The sequence below is a fragment of the Ascaphus truei genome, chromosome 1, assembly GCF_040206685.1.
Source record: "Ascaphus truei isolate aAscTru1 chromosome 1, aAscTru1.hap1, whole genome shotgun sequence".
NCBI classification, from domain to species: Eukaryota; Metazoa; Chordata; class Amphibia; order Anura; family Ascaphidae; genus Ascaphus; species Ascaphus truei.
Window position 1 is genome coordinate 312545854 of NC_134483.1, and position 22862 is coordinate 312568715.

The 22862-nt window shown below is 43.0% G+C and overlaps 1 protein-coding gene across 1 annotated transcript; it reads right to left on the minus strand.

The window, feature by feature from the left end:
• Positions 1–3042: 3042 nt before the first annotated feature.
• Positions 3043–19308, minus strand: FNTA (farnesyltransferase, CAAX box, subunit alpha). The gene is made up of 9 exons (XM_075605363.1): positions 19063–19308; positions 16015–16100; positions 15294–15408; positions 14575–14679; positions 12311–12437; positions 10625–10773; positions 8685–8747; positions 5913–6084; positions 3043–4178 (listed from the first exon to the last, which is right to left on the minus strand). Exons 1-9 carry the CDS (start codon positions 19215–19217, stop codon positions 4035–4037), a joined length of 1116 nt encoding a protein of 371 aa, XP_075461478.1. The 5' UTR covers positions 19218–19308; the 3' UTR covers positions 3043–4034.
• Between the last annotated feature and the right edge of the window lie 3554 nt (positions 19309–22862).

Genomic DNA, 22862 nt, shown 5'->3' on the forward strand with positions numbered 1-22862 from the left:
CAGAGAGAGAAAATCCCGATTATAGTCCGCGTTCGGAGGGGGGGGAGGGAGGGGGAGGGAGGGAGGCGCTAAGCACAGTGCGTCAGAATGACGTAGCTACTGGAACCTTCAATGAAAATACTACAGTTATGTCCGGGCCCCCAAAATATATATATATATATATATATATATATATATTATAATATATATTACATGGATACATATATATATACATATATATATATATATACATATATACATACATATATAGACATACATATACATACATACATATACATATATATATATATATATATATATATATATATATATATATATACTACCCCTGCACAATAAATATAAACATTATGCCCACCCCTCAATTCATATAACAATTACCTCCCCCCCCCCCAAATATATATAAAAATACACCCTCCAATACATATAAAATATACAGACTTGATGGTCAGGCTGGGCATGGTGTCTGTGGGGGGCTCGACCGGCCGCGCTGCAAGTTGGGCCCGACCTCTGGTCAGCACGGCTGCCGGTCCTCTTGAGGCAGGGCCCTGGCTCTCCCTCAGCTGCAGGCCTCTTCCTCACTCAGTCCCACACCAAGCGTCCGATGTCAGTGCACACCTGATCTCCCTCATGGCGGCACACACCGGAAGCTGTGCCAAGCTTACTTCCGACGCGCTGATGTCAGAGAGGCCCGTCAGCGTCGGAAGCTCGGCGTGGGACAGAGGTGAGGAAGAGGCCTGCAGCTGAGGGAGAGCTGGGGCCCGTTCATGAGAGGAAGCGGGATTGAATGAGAGGGGGGTAATAAAAGTGATAGCGAAGAGAGGGGTGCAAGAAGGAGGTAGGGCAGAGGGAATAGAAGAGGTGGCTCAAGAGTGTGTGAAAGGGTTGGGGAAGGGGCTCACAAAGCCACCACCACAGTGGGGGGTCCCAGGAAATCTGTCGGCGGCCCTGGCCACGGGTGCACATGGTTCCAGAAAACAGCTGGCATAGTATGTAAAGATGCATTTTTGGCACTCACATGGACTTGTGATCAGTGTTACCTTGTTGTTACAGAAGATCAACGTTTCGGTCCCTGGAGTGGACCTTCGTCAAGATAGAGAGAAGTGAATAGTGTATAAAATATATTTTGTAGCCCAGACTCCAAGGATTTATTATAAGTTCCACAATAGTGCGCTCCTCGCTGGTGTGTCTGACAGAGACACAATGGATTCATGCCATGAACACTTTAGCTCCCTTAGGCTTGAATATTGATATAGATTTTAGTTGCTTTCTATTTGATCGATTTAATCCGTTTACCTTTTTAATTAAATTATTCTTAAAATGGTCAGTTTCATCGGTCAGCGTGCGCATGCCTACGCAGGGTCTGCCCGTCCATGGACGCAGTCTGAAGTGAGAGAGCTGGGAATAGAGTTGCCAGAAGTTATACATAGCCTAAAAGATCTTGGAGCATGTGAATGAGACCATTGGATGTTAAGCAAATACAGTATATCACATTTAGACATATTGCACTATTCGTTCTGTTTTCTTCTCGTCACCTTTCTTTTTTTTTTTTACGTTGTCCCTTTTCTGCGTTAAATGTGAGTTTCTGTTTGTCATTCACACCAGCGAGGAGCGCACTATTTTGGCATTTATCTGAACTTTGCTTTTACCGTGTGGAGGGTAAATTATTAGTGCTGCACCAGCTGAGATTAAATTTCTATTTTCACTTTAAATATTTGTTAACACTGTTGTTTCATATCTATCATTTATTTTTAGCACTATATAATATTTTCTTGATACACTAACACTTGGGCACTTGTAGGAGTAGCACTACAAATAGTTTGTATAATTTGCCAAGGGTTTATATTGTCTGTATCTTGACAAAAGGTCCACACAGGGACTGAAATGTTGATCTTATGCAATAAAGAAACCACAAGTCCATGTGAATGCTATCAATACATCTTATCAGAAGCAACAGCATGATAATGAATACTATATGGTCCCAAACACTTACAGAAAATGTTTCCTGATAAAGGATGGTCCCTAGGAGGACTGACTTTTTTTTTTGTAAAACAATGTATCATTCAGGAGTGGGAGCAGCTGGATCAACACATTATAGATTATGCAGACAGTGGCGATCTCGGGTGTGCGTTTCAGCAGGAGGAAATATTGAACACACACTTTAGACTCAATCTAAATCTAGTAATCTTACCGTTTGTTTAGATTACAATATTTTAAAACATTTTTAGCTACAAAGGAAAAAAGTATTCATTGTTTAATGAACATGAACCATCCACAGTGTATTTGTGACGTTGACATAATACATGTCAGGGGAACGGCCACGACGGCGGATTCTTCGGCACCAACACATCCCTGAACTCCTTGCCTCTACCAATATGACGGACGTCTGAGAATTTCGCTCTCAGCCAAGAAGGCCCGAAGTGGCTTCATTCCACCCTCAACCAGGGTGGTGTAACCAGCTTCTGCTCCTGGATCCCGCCTGGTATGCTACGCTTTGCTGAACCCCTGTCTGTACTAGGACCCCGTTTACCTCCTGTCCAGATCTTGGAACCATGCCCCAACCTTGGCTTGTGACCTGGATATTCTCCTCGATCAAGACTCAATCCCTAGGCCTGTGGTAAGTTTCCATGCCTCCTGCCTAAGCCCTGCAGGTCGGCCTCTTGGTTAGCGATGAGCACCGTCACAATTTAGTGACATCAATTTAGTTATCAGTTTATTGTCTACATTATATAAAAAGCATAGTGTTAGTGTTAATCTATATAGCAGACTTAAAATTGTGCACATTTTCATGGACATTGGGCGACAAATATAGAAGATATGATGAAAAACAAAAAGGGCCCCTTTTTTCCTGAACACAGTATATACGCACCCAACCTCCCACACACATTCTCAATGTCTTCCTATCCTCCAACCCAACCCCAAAAATGAGCAGCAGAACATTTTGATACAAGCTTGCACTGCAAATTCTCAATGGCCTATTTTTGTGAAGGTATATCAATAATTCAGACAATTTGTCCCGACCTTAAATAAAACAGAAATAGAACATTTCAACATTTCTACATTTTTTTTATTGCAAGAAAACAGTTACTATTTCAGTTACAAAGTTATCTTTCAGTTGTAATGTTACAATGTATTAGGCAGCCAATTCCTTCACTATCTGTGATTTAAAGCCTGTTATGTGCAGTGACTAACCAAGTAGGTAAAGCTTCTTTTTAGAGGGCAGGATAATAGGAACAGAAGTTAAGTGCTGTAAAAAGTCAATTGTTCCTTGTTATGTGTTTCAGACGTGGACTTATTTTACCAATGTGTTAAATAGGAGTATATTGAACAATGAGCAGACACGTTCCAATTATCATGAAAGCTGGACCACCTTAACGCCATCGATGCCCAAAAGGATCTACACCGCCTAATGAATCTGCTAAGAGCCCTTGATGTGGTTAATTTAGACATCTTTGCGTAACCATTAACACCCAGTGTCCCCTTATTAACCACTTTGCTGCCTGCATTGCTTTCGAGCAGCAAGAGAGATAAAATCCATATTCCATGGATTTTTACAGGGGTCCATGTTAAAATGGGTTTGAAGCGAGAGGTGACAGTGCTCATTTGCATGGCATTACCCAGAATCCCTGGCTGCAGTGAAAGCATTGTATGCCAAGAGATGGGGAAACGCAGGGTTGCAGATCTGACTGACGTGAATATGCTCACAAGTTATATTATTATTTGCTATATTACATGGATACATTTATTCATACAAAAAGGAATCACATCTTCTGTCTAGCCATTTTGCCAACCTCCTCCCAGCTATGATGAAACAGATAGTGGAATAATAAGACATGTTCCTTTGGTTGTATCGCTGTTGTCCCAAGTGTTACAATGAAAAGATCTTACAGATAGCATTTCAAGCTGCTCAAGCACAACATTGACCTGCGAGATTTGAACAATAGATGGATAGCGCTTTTCCGTTTTAGTTTTTTTTTTTTACTGGCGGGTGGAAAATAAATCAAAGAAAAATGTTAAGTGAAAAACTCCTCTTCGTATTATTCCCGCTGTTCATCTTGCACACTCATTGGCTCCTCTTCCTGTGTGCTGCTTGTGCCGTACTTTGTTTGTAAAGACCGGCTTATGTATCGCCAATACGCTTTTCTTATCGTGTCCTTTTCTGTGGCGAGGATGTCGCAGAGCTGTGATCAGGGAGAAAGAAACAGGACATTGAAGAAGCAAAAAACCTGCCTTTAAACTGGCCAACTGCCACACATTTCGTTGTCCCCATTTCATATCCGTACACATCCCACCAACGAATGTAAGGGGGTATCTCATGGTGAGCCATTGTGTAAGCCATTTACTGTACTTTCTCTGGTCTGGGATATATCATGATGGAGCAAAGCAGAGGCTCTAGAGCAGGGGTGACCAACTCCAGTCTTCAAGGGCCACCAAAAGGTCAGGTTTTAAGGATAACCCTGAGCCACTGATTGAGCCAACTGTGCTGAAGCAGGGATATCCTGAAAACCTGACCTGTTGGTGGCCCTTGAGGACTGGAGTTGGCCACCCCTGCACTAGAGGCTTAGGGAAAGGAATTCTATTTCTATAATGGCATAATCCACTTATCAAGACACCTTGTTAAAGTGCTTGCGCACGAAACACGTAGGTGTGTTTTCCATCTGGGCTTTATAATAAACCAATTATTTGGAGTTGCCCTGGATCTTTGAATTTTTTTGGCTGCGCTCCGGTTTCACACCTTTCTTCCTGATCATCACCGTTTACGGATTGCACGACCTGGAGTTACTTGATTGTCCTATGAGGGAGGCTGACAGCTAATGTGCTTAAGCTCAGAGTCAAGTTACCTTGTTCTCCCGTCACTAAGCCATTTCATATTGTGTAGAGGATTTTATATTGTGCCATATCCTGTGGGTACCAGACGAACACCACTAGGCGCTTATTCCTCTGTGCTATCCTTATATATGGACTGTTTTCATTGTGGACAACTACTAAAGCACCCAGGATTTATGTGAACGTTTCACACATGTTGTATACAGGGTTCACATGTGATTTTGAGCACCATCTTTTACTAAGCTCTACATATTCCACTTATGAATTAAAACTTTGTCAGCTGTGTTTCAATGACTTAATTTTGATAAGACTTCCATTGTGCAACTCCTACTTGTAACGCCCGACACTTAGAACAAACAGCTTCTGTGAGTTTGAGGACGTGCTAAATTGGCATACAGATTCTGATTATATTTATACACAGAATAGCTCAGATAAAGGTTCAGTAGAATTAGGTGATCACCTCTGTATAAACAAAATATGCAACTAAAGAATTCTGACATTGGCAAACACAGATGTGATTAACAAATGCAGTAATTATGTAATTAATATCCAAGTATCTTTAAGATTCCCAACAGTGTTTAAATAGGATCAGGGGAAACATTCGCCCGTGCATGACCAACTGGACAGTTGTGTTTTAAAGCAGAATGAGAAAACGTTTGGTGTAAAAGGATTATTTTAAATATAGAGGTGCTGGTCCTACACGAGGAACTGCCAATGTTAGACACTTGTGCTTGCTAAACTTTATCCATCTCAGATGTGAACACAAAAAACAGATGGCTGCGGACAAAGTAATGACTTTACCAATTAGCTCGCAGTCATTAAGTAGTGGTAGCCATCTTTGAATAAGGATTAGGCCCGCCTCTGACAAAATGATGGCCCATATTTCCTAATCAGTGCAAAGCTGTAAGCCACCTTATGGACCATTTGCAGCTTCACACCGCTTAGGAAAAAAATGTAGGGCCATATTTACTAACTGGTTGGGTATCCCTTTTCATTTTCCCATCCCCTGACCCCCAAGCCCCCAACTTTTCACATACTTGAAAACCAAAACCACTGCTCTAAATAAAAAAAAATGAAAAAAAGTCAACCTCCAGTGCCTGGTTTAATGTGTCTTCAACATTCTGACATTTCTTCTCCAACATGTCCTCGTAGATGTCCACAAGGAAGGCAATGAGGTATGGAGAACTGTGTGTCTGCTGTAAGGCCCGAATCTGCTTCAAAAGGTTGGGGTGGTCGGACATGCCCCTGTCCTGCAGTATCCTGAAACCAAAAAAAAAAAAAGGGAAGGGAAATGTATGACATGGCTTCTAAACCACGTGCTATTTATTTGGAATATCCCATATACGGTTGTTACCAGATCACAGAGCAGGGGCTGCAGTAAAGGTTTTTGCACACATGTTGGAAGGATACACTCAGGGGTATATTTCCCGGTACTGTATGTCCTTGGGTACAGTACAGTTAGGAGGTGATCAACAACTTGCTGCAAGCACTCAAGTGGCAACTCCCAAATCAAACTACTTACGCATGCTCATTTTAGTCAGTACTGGCGCATTAAGTGGATCATTATAGACCAGCTGAAAATATTTGATACCTAAAAACACTTTTTCTCTGAAGACATGCATGGCACAAAATAGTTAGTTAGGCAACATGGTCTGTAAGTTAAGTTATCCAATATAAATACATTTTAACAGCTAAGAAAAAAAAAAAAGATTTTGTTTGTCCTGCATGTATAAATTACCTAATTAGTACACAAGTGTTTTGCCCAATGAACAGGGTAATTGCTTTAACGCTTTATAGCTCTTGGCACTAGGAAGCTATTTATGTTGATATTTAAACAATCAGATTGTTGATTAGCTATCACACTAGCTGAAAGAATTCCCGATCAACGCCGGGGACTAAGAAACAAACTTCGTCCCTCCCCGACCCCCCCCCCTATCCCACCCCGACCCCCCTCCCCTATCCCACCCCGACCCCCCTCCCCTATCCCCCTCCCCTATCCCACCCGACCCCCCTCCCCTATCCGACCCCGCTCCCCTATCCGACCCCCCTCCCCTATCCCAGCCCTATCCCTCCCAGACCCCCTTCTTCCTTCCGTCTCTCATCCCCATCACTTTCCTTTAATACCCCAATGTCCGATGTCCCCAATTCTTTCTGCCTCTCTCTCCGTCTCCTGCATTCTTACTTTCTCCTCATGTGCCCACTGATTTCTTCTCTTTCTTCATCTGCTTTCCGTGTAAACTTTATACCTATCTGACTCTCAGTAGGATGTCACGAGCCAGATATATAGCCTACAAGATAGACCCAGTGGCTGATTTGCTTGAGAAATTGTAATAACGCCAACACCCCCTTTGGAGTGTTGCAGAGGATCCAAACCATGACAGTTCACCTTATTTTGATACATAAAGAAATCCTTCCAAGTTTGGTTGTTCTAGGTCTTATAGTTTGGCCGTGCATAGTGAGACACACAGACAGTTTGAAATATATACAAGATATGATATGTTACTATGACAATAGCATAATCAACATCACTCTATACGTGTTCTATCCACTAAAGTGTAATGGCCGGTATTGTTAATTAAAAGTGACCCGTGTACCGCCGCCAGATGTGAAATAGCCAAGGCCTGGAAACAGGAACAACAGCCAGCCCTAGATGCAGTGAAAGTGAGACTATGGAGGGTCTGTCTTATGGCGGAATTTTTTTTGACGGGGATACAGAATGACACAGTCCAGACATTCTTAAATGTATGGGAACCATGGAGAATTTATATAGGAAATAGATATCTTACTGGGGGAACCCAGTAGGGGAGTCGTAAAAACCCACAAATTAACAAATAAAAGTATAACTCTTGAAGTAATATCAGTGCAATTGGTCCTGAACTCGTATAAAACATCGTGGCGGATCCGGAGGGTATTCCATATTCTACGAAGGTATGATTATTACTACGCATTTATTATCTGCTAGCATGTGGATAAATATTCTAAAAGCAATTACATTTTTTCTTTTCCCCTCACCCAGTCTTATTAGTTGATTTATTATATTAGTTATTTTATACGCTGTCCTAACAGTGATGTCGTTAAATGTCTACCCCATCAAATGTATTACATAGGCATGTATCCAAATGTATGTAAACTAAAAGTAACGCGAAACTCGCTTCTCGTTCTGTATCCCATCCCCTACCTTTTATACAGAAAAATTTAAATAAACAAGTTTACAAAAAATAAAAAAGTGACTCTTGAATGGCCATTAAACACTGAAAAATGGCAAGCACACCCAAGGTATCATACATACGAAAATAAACTAATCGTGTGTTTATAATGGAGAATCAGCCGAGTGAATGCAAAATAAGAAGCAGAAGATGGCAAACAACAGTCAAAAGTAGCTGGGGGATCGAGAAGAAAGTTTGCATGAAAATAAGACCCGGGCCAAGGTGCATTCGCCCGTTCGGAGCCTGCGGGAAAGCGGGTGCTTTCTCTGGCCATGGTGGACGGGCCGTGGGGGGGCATTCCTATGGGCGTCATGGAGCTGGTTCGTCTCAACTGATTCCTTGCGCAACACACGCCCCCTCCTGTCTCCGCCCGCATGGTCTATGGGCGCGATCACTGCCTTAAGGCAATCTGATCCCGCCGCATGCGGACGCCTCAGTGCGGTCTCCCACACCATGGACTCAGCCCAAGGTGTATGCAAAGTCCCTCATTGCGAGTCACGCCAACGTGTAAAAGTATTCAGTACAAAACGCATCTCTATGGAGCTAATGCTATAACGACAATCAGGCTGCTTTTCAGCTGAAAACAGCCCAATTGGCAAATATAGAATAAGCCTGTAAGAACATAAAACTATGTAAGAGCCAAACATTTCTTACCCTCGTAGGTAGTTCCAGCCACTTTCGTTATGAGGAGCCACTTTGATAATTTCCAATGAATACCTAGTAGGCCAAATAAATCAATGTTAAATGCCAATTAAAAAAAAGAAAGAAAAAAAAGGATGAATTAGTAATCATGCTTTATTAAGCACGCCAAGCAACCACAATAAGCAATCGTTTATTTTGTTTGTGGGAATAGGGGGTGGAAAAATTTAAAGGTTATATGTTCCTTTCAGCCACTTTTGTAGGAGTATTTGAAAGTGACATTTTCTATAATACAGTTTTTCACCCGTTCAGCTTTGCTGAGAAATATGTTGGCACCTTATAAATACATGATAATTTTAATCCAGTTAAATTCTATTGTTCATCACACCATTTATTGATAATTGGCCTATTCATTATGAATCACTACATTTCTTTCATGAGCTGTTACTCTTTCCAAAAAATCCAACTTGCATTCTCTGTTTATTAATGCACTCGTATTATCCATTTATTTTCACAAAATATTCAAATAAGCATAGATGCATAACAAAGTTCAGTCTCCAGTATTATTTAGCTAAAAAAACAAAAACAATCATATACATCTATAGTTATTGTGCTGTGACCCTGTACATTCACATTGAAATACTATTTCTGTAATATGCATTACCATAGACAATGAAGGCCCATGTTTACCAAGCGATGCTCTTCCACAAGACACCTTTCCGGCACCTTACAGTCTGTTCAAGTGAATAGGCGATAGGGTGTTTTCTGGTGTTAGAAGGCATCTTACAGTGCTTACACCGGAAGACACCCTATCGGCTTCCTGCTTCTATTACAAGGCTCTAAGGATACAAAGATACCTATAATCAGACACCATACTAATGGCAGCAAGGAAATATATAACCTCCCTTTATATAAATAACAGATCCCCAATAATACCTACACTAGAATCAAAATTGATTGAAGTTTTCAAGATAGACCGACTGGATGCCATTATAGGACATGAGGGGTTGAGAGCAAAATTGGTCAAGAAATGATCCTGACTATTTTCAGATCGGTCAAAAACATCTTGGGAGGAATGGGAGAAGTGTCTCAAAACTAACTCCGAAAATAGACCGACCAATGCATTCGTTTTGGTGCAACAAACGACCTCTAGATACCGAAAGCAGGTTTAAATAGAAGAATAGACGCAGAGATAATAGACTGGAGAGAGCAAAAGACATCCTAGCAGAAGGACAGGAGAAAGCAGGACTGGGAATCCAAGGCTCGACATTCTATCAGGGGCCCCGAGAGGGATTAACATAAGGAGCTAAACATGAACAACAGGCATGAATGGACGATTTACTGATGTAGGGATAAAAAGACACATTGGTCTATGGACGATAAAGATCTATGGGTCAGCATGACGAACTATAATTACCTGTACAAAGCAGAGATATAAAGAAGTTAAGGGAGACAAGGTAGGATATGTTAATGTTTCAATTTGTTTTCATTAACAGCAAAGGTGTAGAGACCATCTTCTTTATTTAATTTTCTTTATTTAGTAGCAAACAGCCACAATGCTTATTACTGTACTTTCTAATAAAGCTCAAAGGACATGTGTTAGAGCTGAAACAAACGGTAAAATTTATTGAAAGAACTGCAATTTGCTGTGTTGTGTTTTTATTTTGTTTATGTAACCCCCCACCCCCATATACAAAAAACAAAAAAAAACACAACGCATCTTACAGAATAGCTTAGTCAATGTGACCCTCAATGCTACAGTCATGAGCTGTATGATACAAACTTAAGTCCAAAAGGGTTACTGAACCAGGGGTCCTGCTTTCATAGCATTTGTTCAAATTCCTTCCGATAATAAGCCATTTGAAACATACCAATCATTTCTATAAGTATTCCAAACGTTTATTGCCTCAGCCTTAGGCTGTGACATAAATTATGAGCGGAATTGCCTCACTTACTGGACCTCTCTTTCTAGAATCTTGGGACTGTGGTATCCACCTGTATTGGAAATAATGAAGTGTCTTTGGTTCCAGGCGGAGTTGTTTCGGACGTCCCTTGCTAGCAACAGGTCGACAAACTGCAGTTCACCATCCCACAAATTGAACTCCTGCAGAAGATCAAAAGCAGAACAATTTGAATAATCTTGAAACAAGTTAAAAATGTGAACAAGGAAAAAAAAAAAAAAAAAAAAAGTGTAGCTGCATTGCACTGTCCAGACTACACCACATGCTAGTGTGTTTAACAAATACTACACAATCAGTGTACAGATGTTACATATGAAGAAAGTACTGTAAAAAGGAAGGCGTGGCTCAGTGAGTAAAGACACTGACCCTGTAAAGAGTGAGTTTCAATCAAGGGAGTCTGGATAAATATCCAGTCTCAGCTCCTTGTGACCTTGGGCAAGTCACTTTATCTCCCTGTGCCCCAGGCACCAAAAACATAGATTGTAATCTCATCTGGGCAGGGACAGTGTCTGTAACATTCCTATGTGCTGCGTACCGTGCGCTATACTGTAATTGTTATATGAAAAAAGTTGTATTATTAAAAAGGTTGTATTTTATTCCTGAAAAACGGTCATCTATACCATTTGAACTTATAGCACAATATACTGTGATATTTATATAGTGAAATACTGTGCCAGCAATACTGCTTGAACACATGTATGGAAAATGTGTTATCCGGAGTTATGATGTTGTTATGATGATATTGTGTTGGCAGTGAAACAGTAGCCAGCGAAAAAGATCGCATCTCTGTGAAGTCTTTTAGGTCAGAAGCTCAAAGAGTAGGTGCAATACCATGTGCCAGAATAACACACGGCTAAAGATGTGGCGGTGAGCTTGCTGTTCTACAGAATAAGACTAGAGGTGATATTTATTGAGAGTGATAACAGAATAAACTGGTGCACCATTTCCTACACTTGGAGTACAAACTTTTTGCGAACCCGGCAAAATGTGCCATTTGTGTCCGACGTCTAAATATATAACGTCGTAAAAAGTTTGTAAGTAAATATCTACGCAGTCTGGAATGTGTTTCTTTCCAGCACTCCATATTCCAGGATATTCTGATCTAGTGAAATTCGACATTTGTATTTAAAATTTCGCTTCAACTGTTACATTTAAAATGTGGCCGGCTAAAAAATAAAATACAAATCCAATCAAACTTTTTCTAAACTTTGAGCGAAACAAATTTGGAGTAGTTGGCACATCTCTTGTCAAAAGACAATAGAAGTACCATACACAATGAGCCCATTGAAGTGAAAAGTGTTACCAAGCAGCAAAGTACACAGCGCTGTATGCAGAATTGTGCAGGCACAACGTGTCCCTTCCTCATAGATCTTATAATCTAATTTTGAGGCCTAGGCACAGGGAGCAACTTGCCCAAGGGCACAAAGAGAGCCGACAATGGGATTTGGACAGGGTTAACCTGCTTCAAAAAGGCAGTAACATCAACCCTGCACAAAAATACACATTTCCAAGTCAGGAGTACTCTTACCTCCCCAAGTATACACACTCAGCTGCATAGCGAGTTCTGCAACAACCGGTGCTAGAGCACAGATCAAAATATGGTCTCTCCATGAGGCATTACCGTACTTTAAAGATACAGCCCTAGAATCATAGTGTGTCAATTGCAGATTGAGTGGATACCTGAATAACCCACTGTCTGTGCTGCCAGGCATGATAGTTCTTCGCATCCTGGCTTAGAATGTCCGCAACAAACTCTAACTCTTGGGAAGGATCCTTCAGCATCTCCACCAACACTCTCCTATGATGCCTAGAGATGGTAAAGTTGAGTTTTCCTATAAGTGTTTCATTGTGAATGGGTTATTTCTCAGGCTGTGCTCTGTATTACCGATCTAGTCATTTTCAACTTTTACTGGCCAAAACCACACAGGGCAATATCACAAAGTCATGGAGTCGAAGATATAACAGTCTGATTATGGTAAGAGACAAGTCCATGGTTACAGGAGGTTTGGATTTAAAATGTCAACCTTGTGTTGCTAAAAGATCCCCACAAGTTGCAAAGTTGTTCTATCCCAAATAGGAAAAATGTTATCAGACTAACTCAAGAACATGGAGACAACCAATTTAACTTTGTTGTTCTGCACAACATTTGAGAATCATTTAGATCAGGGGTGAGCAAACTTTTTATTCCGAGCCCCCCTTTTTATCCATGAAATTTATCGGGCCCCCCCTGCCTGATGTAATCAAAATCACATGAAAAAAAACACTTTATTAAACGGTATACAATGTGAATACAAATATGTTTAAGGTCGCGCATATAGTGCCCGCGACTGCACCCGTTGCCGCTAGCGAAAGATGTATTTCGCTTTGCGGCGACGGCATGGGCGACCAGGCCATTGATTGGTTCAGGGGCTGTCACATAAGGCGACAGCCCCTGAAAAATCAAACATTGCCGGCTTCAAAAAAAATCGCGTTGCCACGCTTACTATAAGCGCACGCGGCGGCGGCAGCGACAATGCATTTGTTTTCGGGCGACGTTGCGTCGCCGGCACTATAAGCGCTGCCTAAATACTTACATACTTCAACAGCTCGCTCTTGCAAAATTATGCTGCGTCCACCCTGCCGCTGAGAGCGGTGACATCACCAACTCTCCAAGCATGAGCACAGAGTGTCCTGCATAATTTTGCAAGCACGAGCGGGGAAGTGTTTACACTTTTTTTTACATTATTTCTGTACATTCATAGTATGATTGATATAGTGGCAGCCTACCCTTTCACTTGCAGAGGATCGCAGTGAAGCAGGTTGCCAGCGGAGGAGAGCAGGAACACAGCGCTATTGTAGGGCAGACACCGGAAGGAGGGGCATTTGACATCACAGCGCTGGGCGTGCTCCTCCCCCATACCTCCGAATCACATGGCCCCACCTGCACTATTCTGTTTGGCCGCCCGCCGGCGCACCCAGGTTTTGCCGCAAGCGCCCCGCCTAAATAATCTTGCGCCCGGGGCGCCCCCCCCCCCCTCAGTTTGTGCACCGCTGCTTTCAATCACAACACCCACACAATCACAACACACACAACCAACACACACAACACTCAATCACAACACCCACACACAATCACAACACAAAGACAGACAACCAACAGGCACAGCACACACACACACACACACACACACACACAATCACAACCAACACACACACAGCAGTCCCTATACACACACACACAGACACACACAGACACACACAGACACACACAGACACACAGTGGGTGGGGGGAGGGAGGAAGTAACTAAGCCTGCTCAGGTCCCCCCATGTGCTGCTGAAAACGGGCGGGTAACAGACAGGAGGTGGAGGGCTTGTCTATGTGCAGGGAAGACCCCGCAGCAAGGCCCCGCCCCCTGCAGGCAGACACAGCAGGGAACTGGAAGCAGCCTCTGCACGGAGCTTCTGGCCGCCCGTGCACAGCTCTGCCCGCCCCCAGGTTTCCCCGCACGCAGCCCGTGCCGCCCTACATAATCTTGCGCCCCCCAGTTTGCGCACCGCTGATTTAGAGGTCAGTAGCAGTCATTAAACAAAACAACAGTCAAAACTGTATAACTTCGTTCACAAGAATACCGTAGCCATGTGCTGATATTGCAAGATGCAGCCAAGCAGCTATGAATAATAAGACAACTATAGATACTGCATTTGAAATAGGTTTGGGATTTCTAATACCCACCAAACCTTCAACGTGTGTTTTGCTTTCTCCGTACATATTTAAATAAACAATTCAAACGATTGAAATAGCACTCGGAAAGGCTTCTCATCATTGTTATTTGGTAACCTAGATTTAACACCTTATACATGTCCCTGCTTTTGGTTTGTGTGATCTCAGGAAGCTACACCTGTAACTCGAAGTTGCTAAGAAAGTGCCATCACTGCTGCCATGGGAATGGGTCTCGTACTCTTACCAGACTTGGTAGTTTTTTGGCTGCTCCTCAATGATTGCGGTGATGTAGTTCATTTCTTCCTGTATGTCTTTTTGCAATGACTTCAGAAGTACTCTACGGTAATGCCTAAAATACAACGCCAGTAATAGGCGATTATAAACTAAAATGTTTAAAATACAGTATTATAATTACATAGAAAATATTTATTATTGAGTTATAAGGGAATGACCAGTGATGGGAAGATGGAATAAGAAGGCTGCGCTTATACTGCCGGCAACGGTGACAAAACAAATGTGTTGTCGCCGTCGGGTGCGCTTATAGTAGGAGCGACGCGACGGCTTGGTCGCGATCGCTGGAAGTCAATTTGATTTTTCCAGCGACCGCAGTGTGACGTCACTATCGCTATAATCGCAGCCTAAGTCACAGACAGAATCAGACAAGACATCAGGATGCTCATGTCGTCACTAATTCAGGCAACAAGCCCTTACGTTCGTCAAAGCAACACACACTATAGCTACAGTGAATTGAAAGCACTCAGACATGCAACACATTCAATTCCAGTTTTAACAGTGGTTGCATAATTTAACCATTTCACTGAGAGGTCAAATCATATCCCTCACCTAAACAACACATATTAAGCTCCTTTAATCTTTCCTTGTAACGTGTAACAAAAGGAACCGGTACCTTAAACCATTTACTAGAGAAGTAGGCAGCACTGAATGGTAATGATTGCTACTCACCATACAGTGTAGTTCGCAGCGTTCAGCTCAATGGCATCGGTCGTCAGTTTAAAAGCCCTCTCGCTCCTTTCATCTCGCTGAAGCACCGCCCGGAAATAATCATACGTGTCTCGGACTGGAGAAGGAATATCACTTTTAGTTACAGTATGTGGTAAGGCAGGGGTGCTCAACTTCAGTTCTCAAGCCAGCCCCCCCGACAGGTCAGGTTTTCAGGAGATCCCTGCTTCAGCACAGGTGGGTCAGTCTTTGACTGTGCCCCTGATTGAGGACTGGAGTTGAGCACCCCTGTGGTAAGGGATCAGGGTGGCTGCAAGATGGTATTGCCATTCAACATAAATTAGACATTTCTATTCATGTCGGAGATACATCTGTAGGTGTTACCCATAAACAAATTGCTGATAACAGCAATAGAACAATTGCTGAGGAGGAACTGAATATTCAGTCAGCAGGTGCAAAGAAGATGCAACATTGAGCTTAAGTTAAAAACAAATAAATAAAAATCACTTAAAATAATTAAATGTCCTTAGGGTGAAAAAAAAAGTGTGCTCTTTCAACTCAGGCCTAGAGGTAATAAAATGCAAATATACTATCGGATTAAACTCCTCTCAGATGCATGCAGGGCTTTTATAAAGACATTACTCAATGTAACATGCTGTGATACAAAGCAACAGTGAATGTGTGCACATGCTCTAAATAGCGTTCTGGATTTAACAAAACTTACACTTTTCACTGTAAATAATTTGGACCACTGGGTTGGGCCCATCGTCTTGCGGTACTGGTGTGACATCAGCCCATTCTTTCCTATCCCTGTATATAGGAATTTTAGTTAGAAGAAGCATGGTCAGTCTCCAGTCCGTCACATGCCTATCTCCAGCCTTTCATACACGGCAAGTCATGTTCTCACATTTTGCTCTCTCTTATTACTGTTAACTTAGCTCTGCCTCCCTTTTGATTTTGATCTCGCTCTCCACCCATGCAAGCTCGGTCTCTCCTTTGCTCGCCAGTATCTCGCACACTAGTGACTCATTTTAGGTGGGTGAACCCAGTTTGAATCCCAATGTCAGCTCCTTCTGACCTGGGCAAGTCACACCTCCCGGTATCTCAGGCACCATAAGTTAGATTGCCGGCCCCTCTGGGCAGGGATTCATTGTGCCTGCAAAATTTGCAGAATGCGTAGCTCCTCGTACAGTTAGTGCTACATAACAAAACAGATTACATTCCCACATCACTGGTAATTCACATATGGTCATCCGTGCACCGCTCCCCGTTTGTGCGCCGGCTCGCGCACCGCTCCTCGTTTGTGCGCCGGCTCGCGCACCGCTCCTCGTTTGTGCGCCGGCTCGCGCACCGCTCGTTTGTGCGCCCGGCTCGCACACCGCTCCCCGTTTGTGCGCCGGCTCGCGCACCGCTCCTCGTTTGTGCGCCCAGCTCGCACACCGCTCCCCGTTTGTGCGCTGGCTCGCGCACCGCTGTCCTTTGTCATAACTGAATTCGTAATCTACACCATATCGCTGTCAGCCAGGAGTGGAGAAACTACTTTTTGAGTTTCGTGTTGCTGTATATATGAGAGCAACCTACAAACATAATGTAAAAATGTAACACCCCCTGCACCACTAGTATCAGGCCCGGCTCTCTTTCACACCAAATTACTCCATCACGCCTCTCATTACTGTGTATCAATGGTCTCTGTCACTGCTCTCTCATTACTGTATCAATGTTCTCATTACTGTGTATCAATGCTCTCAGTCATTGATCTATCATTACTGTGTATCAATGCTCTCAATCATTGATCTATCATTACTGTGTATCAATGCTCTCAGTCATTGATCTATCATTACTGTGTATCAATGCTCTCAGTCATTGATCTATCATTACTGTGTATTAATGCTCTCAATCATTGATCTATCATTACTGTGTATCAATGCTCTCAGTCATTGATCTATCATTACTGTGTATCAATGCTCTTTGTTACTCCTCTCTCATTACTGTGTACTATAGGCTAAATCTGTAAAATTCTGGGCATTATTTAAATCTCTGCTCTCTGATTGAATAATGCCCTGAATTTTAACCATTCAGTTATGCCCGGAATTTGTGGCTGCTTGCCAAGTTTTTATTTCTAGCCAATTAGCTTGTCCTTTGTCAGAACAGCTCTGAGACAGGGCAGAGGATTGGTCAGGAAGCAGCAGCCAGGCAGTGACTCCTCCCCCTCCCTCTCTGCACAGAGCTCAGCACCGGACACAGCAGCTCAACATGCGCGCGCAGCAGCAGAGTTTGTGCGCCCACACAGTTGCAGAGTTTGGAGCTTGGGCACGCGCGCGGCTGCAGGGTTTGCGCGTCCGCGGCGGCAGAGTTTGCGCGTGCGCAGCTGCAGAGTTTGCGCGTGCGCGTGCGCAGCTGCAGAGTTTGCGCGTGCGCGTGCGCAGCTGCAGAGTTTGCGCGTGCGCGCGCGCAGCTGCAGTTTGCGCGCGCGCAGCTGCAGTTTGCGCGCGCGCAGCTGCAGTTTGCGCGCGCGCAGCTGCAGTTTGCGCGCGCGCAGCTGCAGTTTGCGCGCGCGCAGCTGCAGTTTGCGCGCGCGCAGCTGCAGTTTGCGCGCGCGCAGCTGCAGTTTGCGTGCGCGCAGCTGCAGAGTTTGCGTGTGCGCAGCTGCAGTTTGCGTGTGCGCAGCTGCAGTTTGTGTGTGCGCAGCTGCAGTTTGTGTGTGCGCAGCTGCAGTTTGTGTGTGCGCAGCGGCAGTTTGTGTGTGCGCGTGCACAGCTGCAGAGTTTGTGTGTGTGCGTACAGCTGCAGTGTGTACACCAAGGGGACGGCAGTGTGTGGATACAGATAGCTGCAGTGTAAGTGTATATAGGAGGTGCTTTAATGTATTTACCATTTTATTTAAAAAAAATCTATATAACTATACAAAAGTGTCTTATGAAATAAGGCCTACATTTAGCCTATAATAGTAATAATGCCCTCAGCACAGTTTATCATTGGCCAGTAATGCCCTGTTTTTCTGGGATTATTACTTAATCAATGCTCTCATTACTGTGTATCAATGCTCTTTTTCATTACTCTCATTACTGTGTATCGATGCTCTCGGTCATTGATCTATCATTACTGATGCTCCCTGTCACTACTCATTACCATCGATGCTCTCGGTCATTATCCTCTCATTACTGTGCATTGATGCTCATTGTTACTCCTCTCTCATTACTTATAATCTGACACTTCTCTCTCATTACAGTGGATCAATGCTCTTTTTCATAACTCTCATTACTGTGCATCAGTGCTCTTTTTCATTACTCATTACTGTGTATCAGTGCTCTTTTTCATTACTCTCGTTACTGTGTATCAGTGGTTTTTCATTACTCTCATTACTGTGTATCAGTGGTTTTTCATTACTCTTATTACTGTGTATCAGTGGTTTTTCATTACTCTCGTTACTGTGTATCAGTGGTTTTTCATTACTCTCGTTACTGTGTATCAGTGGTTTTTCATTACTCTCATTACTGTGTATCAGTGGTTTTTCATTACTCTCATTACTGTGTATCAGTGGTTTTTCATTACTCTCATTACTGTGTATCAGTGGTTTTTCATTACTCTCATTACTGTGTATCAGTGGTTTTTCATTACTCTCATTACTGTGTATCAATGCTGTTCTCCCCTCTCATTACTATATATCGCTGCTCCTTCACTTCTCCCCACTTTCCGCCCGTATTCTCTCTATTACCACCGCACCCCTGGTCTGTACTCTCTTTAACCGGGTGTCTCTCTGCGCTCCTCTTACCTGTACAGAAGGTAGCGGTCAGAAACCAGGCACGTTCCATATTCCAGCACGCTATCCCCGGCTCCTTCCATCTGTGGAACCTCATGCTCCTCCTCCAGCTCCCCGGCCACCCCCTGCACCTCAATCTCTCCCTCCGCTCCCCCCGGGGACAGCATCCTCACCGGAGCCGATCCTACAACCGGCTCAAGGGACCTCGAACCACAAGCACCGTAAAACTAAAACAAACCCGGAAGAGGAAACTGTTCTGCTCACCCGGGCTTGAAGCCAGTCCGTGACGTCACTTCTGGTACATGCCCACAAAAGTGTGTGTGTGTTTTTTTTTTTTTTTTTTTAGAAGCTGCTACAGAAACATAGACATCTATACAGCTGAGGATAAAATGCATAGAAAGCAATAAAATTCAGAGATTAAAAGCATCAGAAACAAAATATATATAGCTACATACAAATATTATGTGTATAGATATAGATATGAATATACATATATATATATATATATATATATGTATCAGTACCGTGTTAGCCGAGCTTCAATAATCAAAAAATAAATAGATGATACCGTTCTGTGGCTAACGAAATGCTTTTATTTGTGCGAGCTTTCGAGATACACTGATCTCTTCTTCCGGCGATGTTACATTCATTGTAACATCGCCGGAAGAAGAGATCAGTGTATCTCGAAAGCTCGCACAAATAAAAGCATTTCGTTAGCCACAGAACGGTATCATCTATTTATTTTTTGATTATATATATATATATATATATATATATATATATATATATATATATATATACACATACACACACACACACACACACACACACACACACTCCAAAGGAAACCTTACAGATGAGTAAATTTAAATCTCAATTCAATGCTTCATTGTAGTGCACCAGTGCAGTAGATGATCTCCCGTAATATATGTGGAAGAAAAAAGAATATAGTGCAATATGTCTTGATTCTGTCTTAGGCCGTGGATATAGTAGCCGCGAGTGTGCGACGGAGCGCGTGGCGTCATGCGCGCCTACCCCACAGGCGATCCGTGGCCGACGGGAAGGGGGAGGCATGCTCGTGAAGTTACGCGAGCGGTTCGCCCTCATTGGCTGGAACACTCACGTGACCCGGCCATCGCGCAACAAAATCAAATTATTTTGTCTGCGCGCGTCTATGGCCTCCATTGAGGTATGGCCTTTTGTTTGCACCGCAATGTCACACGGACTATGGACGCGGCCCTAGAAAATAGATCAGGAGAAAAAAGCCCACTCATGCTCCTAGTAATAATCCGGCATTTAAGGGTAAAACCCACAGGTGTGGCAGTGAGGCACAGGTGTGGCAGTGAGGCACAGGTGTGGCAGAGAGCATCAATCCGCAGAAATGAGAGAGTAGTGATAGAGCATTAATACACAGTAATGAGAGAGTAGTGATAGAGCATCAATACACAGTAATAAGAGTAGTGACAGAGCATCAATACACAGCAATGAGAGAGTAGTGACAGAGCATCAATATACAGTAATAAGAGTAGTGACAGAGCATCAATACACAGCAATGAGAGAGTAGTGACTGAAGGAACCTTGCCCTACTAAAAGGGTTGGAGGCTTCTGTGACTGGACACACACACAGCACCACACTGCTGCAGACTCCCCGAGAAGCTTTGGCACCACGCCCTGGCACTGTTGATCTCCAATCTGGTAGAACGTACGGGCCCGGGAAACGAAGGAAACGAAACAAAACACAAGCCAGGTTTCAAATTCCTTTGTCTCATTTATTAAGCATAGTTTAAAGATTTTTATACAGAAAAAAGAAAGGTTTGGTTAGAGGCGTAACTTAGGTGTAACCTGGGCGTGATTTAGATTAGAGGTGTGATTTATGGGCAGGACATATTAGTGGAATGATCTCAGGGCGTAATTCTCCCAATACAGGCATTGTCTGAAATACATAACCTTTTCATTGTCTATGTTATCAAAATAACCTGAATTTCTCTAGCAACTCTGTGAGGTGATTCTGCCTCTCTCAGAGAACTATTCCATTGTTTACTGACCAAAACAGCAGGAAGCTGACAACACAAAAAGTATCTTAGCAAGGAAAGAGGAAATGTATTTTGGCAGAAGCTGAATACATAAGAAATTATTTTTCAGCAAAAGGCTGACTATATAATCTTAGCAGGCCATTACAGACAAAATGGATGGTTTAACACAAATGCAGCTTCTGGCCTTACCTACTGTTCCTAACAAATCCCTCCTTTTGTTCTCTAAAGAACATTACGCTTACTTGGTACTCCTCTTTATGACTAGGGCCTTGTAGTGACCAATAGAGTTTATATATATATATATATATATATATATATATATATATATATATATATATTATATATATATATATAACTGTTCAGAAAACTTGTCTCTAATCCAGCAGTGTACTGGTTAATTGACCAGCACCTGGCTGATTAGAGGTGTTAGAAAAAGCCTGCCTCTGAGACAGGAAGTGAGGCTCCTTAGCTCACATGTGAGCTGAACTAGGAAACAGAGCAGAGGTTCCTGAGTCTCCCAGGTGAGACTGAGCGAGAGAACACAGATGTCTGGAGCTGACAAATAAGACTACTAAACCGGGATGCTGATTATCCGGAGAAAAGGCAGCAACCCAGCAAACAGATAAGACTTTATTTTCCAATGACTGTTGTATATGTGTATATATATATATATTTTATATATATATATATATATATATATATATATATATATATATATATATATATATACAACAGTCATTGGAAAATATATATATATATTGTGACAGAAACCAGGGGATGGTAATAAATTCCATATATAGGGCTCCCAGGATACTGAACAGTTTCTATCCTGTCTGGCCTGGGAGTGCAGCCTTATAATACATGCACTCCATCCCACAGTTTTGGGCAAGCGCTGGAACTGAGGGATTTCTGTCACCTGTCATGCTAATTAGAAATCAGGTATGTAAGACTGATTTCCTGTTTGCTCTTGTCTCTTCTCCAGAGCCTGGAAGGCTGCTGAACACAGTGGGGAGAAGCCCCTTCCCCACACAGGTTCAATTGTTCTGTTCATTTGGCTAACTCTGCAAAAGTACCTTGTTTTGTTGTTGGAAAGTGGAAAAGCCACTTCCACCCTGAGTTAGGGAAATCTAAGTTAAGTTATCGCTCAGGTGAGCAGCTTTTGTTTTGATGTGTTTTGTTGTATGCACTGTGGCAGTCTCAGTGCCTGGGACTGAATAAACCAGGCACAGCCTGTTTAAAGGAACAGTACGTGACGCCTCCTCATTTAACCTACCCCAAAAGACCGTGTTCTAACCGTCCCGGACAAGCAGCGGAGCCCCGGAGTAAGCTGTTTGTCACATATGGTGGAGAATGCGGGCAGAACACTAAAAGGTCTGGGGGTTAAAGAACTTTAAAAAAAAAAGAAAAAAAAAAAAAGTTTTTTTTCTCTCTCTCCAAACAAGATGGAAGACGTGGTGAGTGCGCTGGTACGCAATGTCGCTGTCCAGAAAGACGCGAATGAAGCCCTGCAACAGGCGAATGCAAACCAGCAAGAGACAAACCGCTTGCTGAGAGAGGAGCAACAGCGGTTCGCTCAGGGCTTACAGCAGGAACTCGAGATCCTGAGGGGGACTATCAGTAACCTTCCACTGGCAGCGGCAGCCCCAGTTCCGAAAATGACAAGGGCAAGCCACTACCTTCAGAAGATGGGACCCTCGGATGATGTGGAAGCCTATCTTCTCACGTTTGAACGCACGGCACAGAGAGAGGGATGGCCAGAAGCTGAGTGGGCTGGTCTAA

What these genes read in the sequence shown, in the direction of transcription:
- FNTA (XM_075605363.1), bottom strand. Translation starts at nt 19,217, where the DNA reads ATGCTGTCCCCGGGGGGAGCGGAGGGAGAGATTGAGGTGCAGGGGGTG. An exon ending in AATTATTTACAGTGAAAAGT is followed by an intron (nt 15,409 to 16,014) that starts GTAAGTTTTGTT and finishes TTCCTTCTCCAG; the next exon opens with TCCGAGACACGTATGATTAT. An exon ending in ATTCTAGAAAGAGAGGTCCA is followed by an intron (nt 8,748 to 10,624) that starts GTAAGTGAGGCA and finishes TTGGCCTACTAG; the next exon opens with GTATTCATTGGAAATTATCA.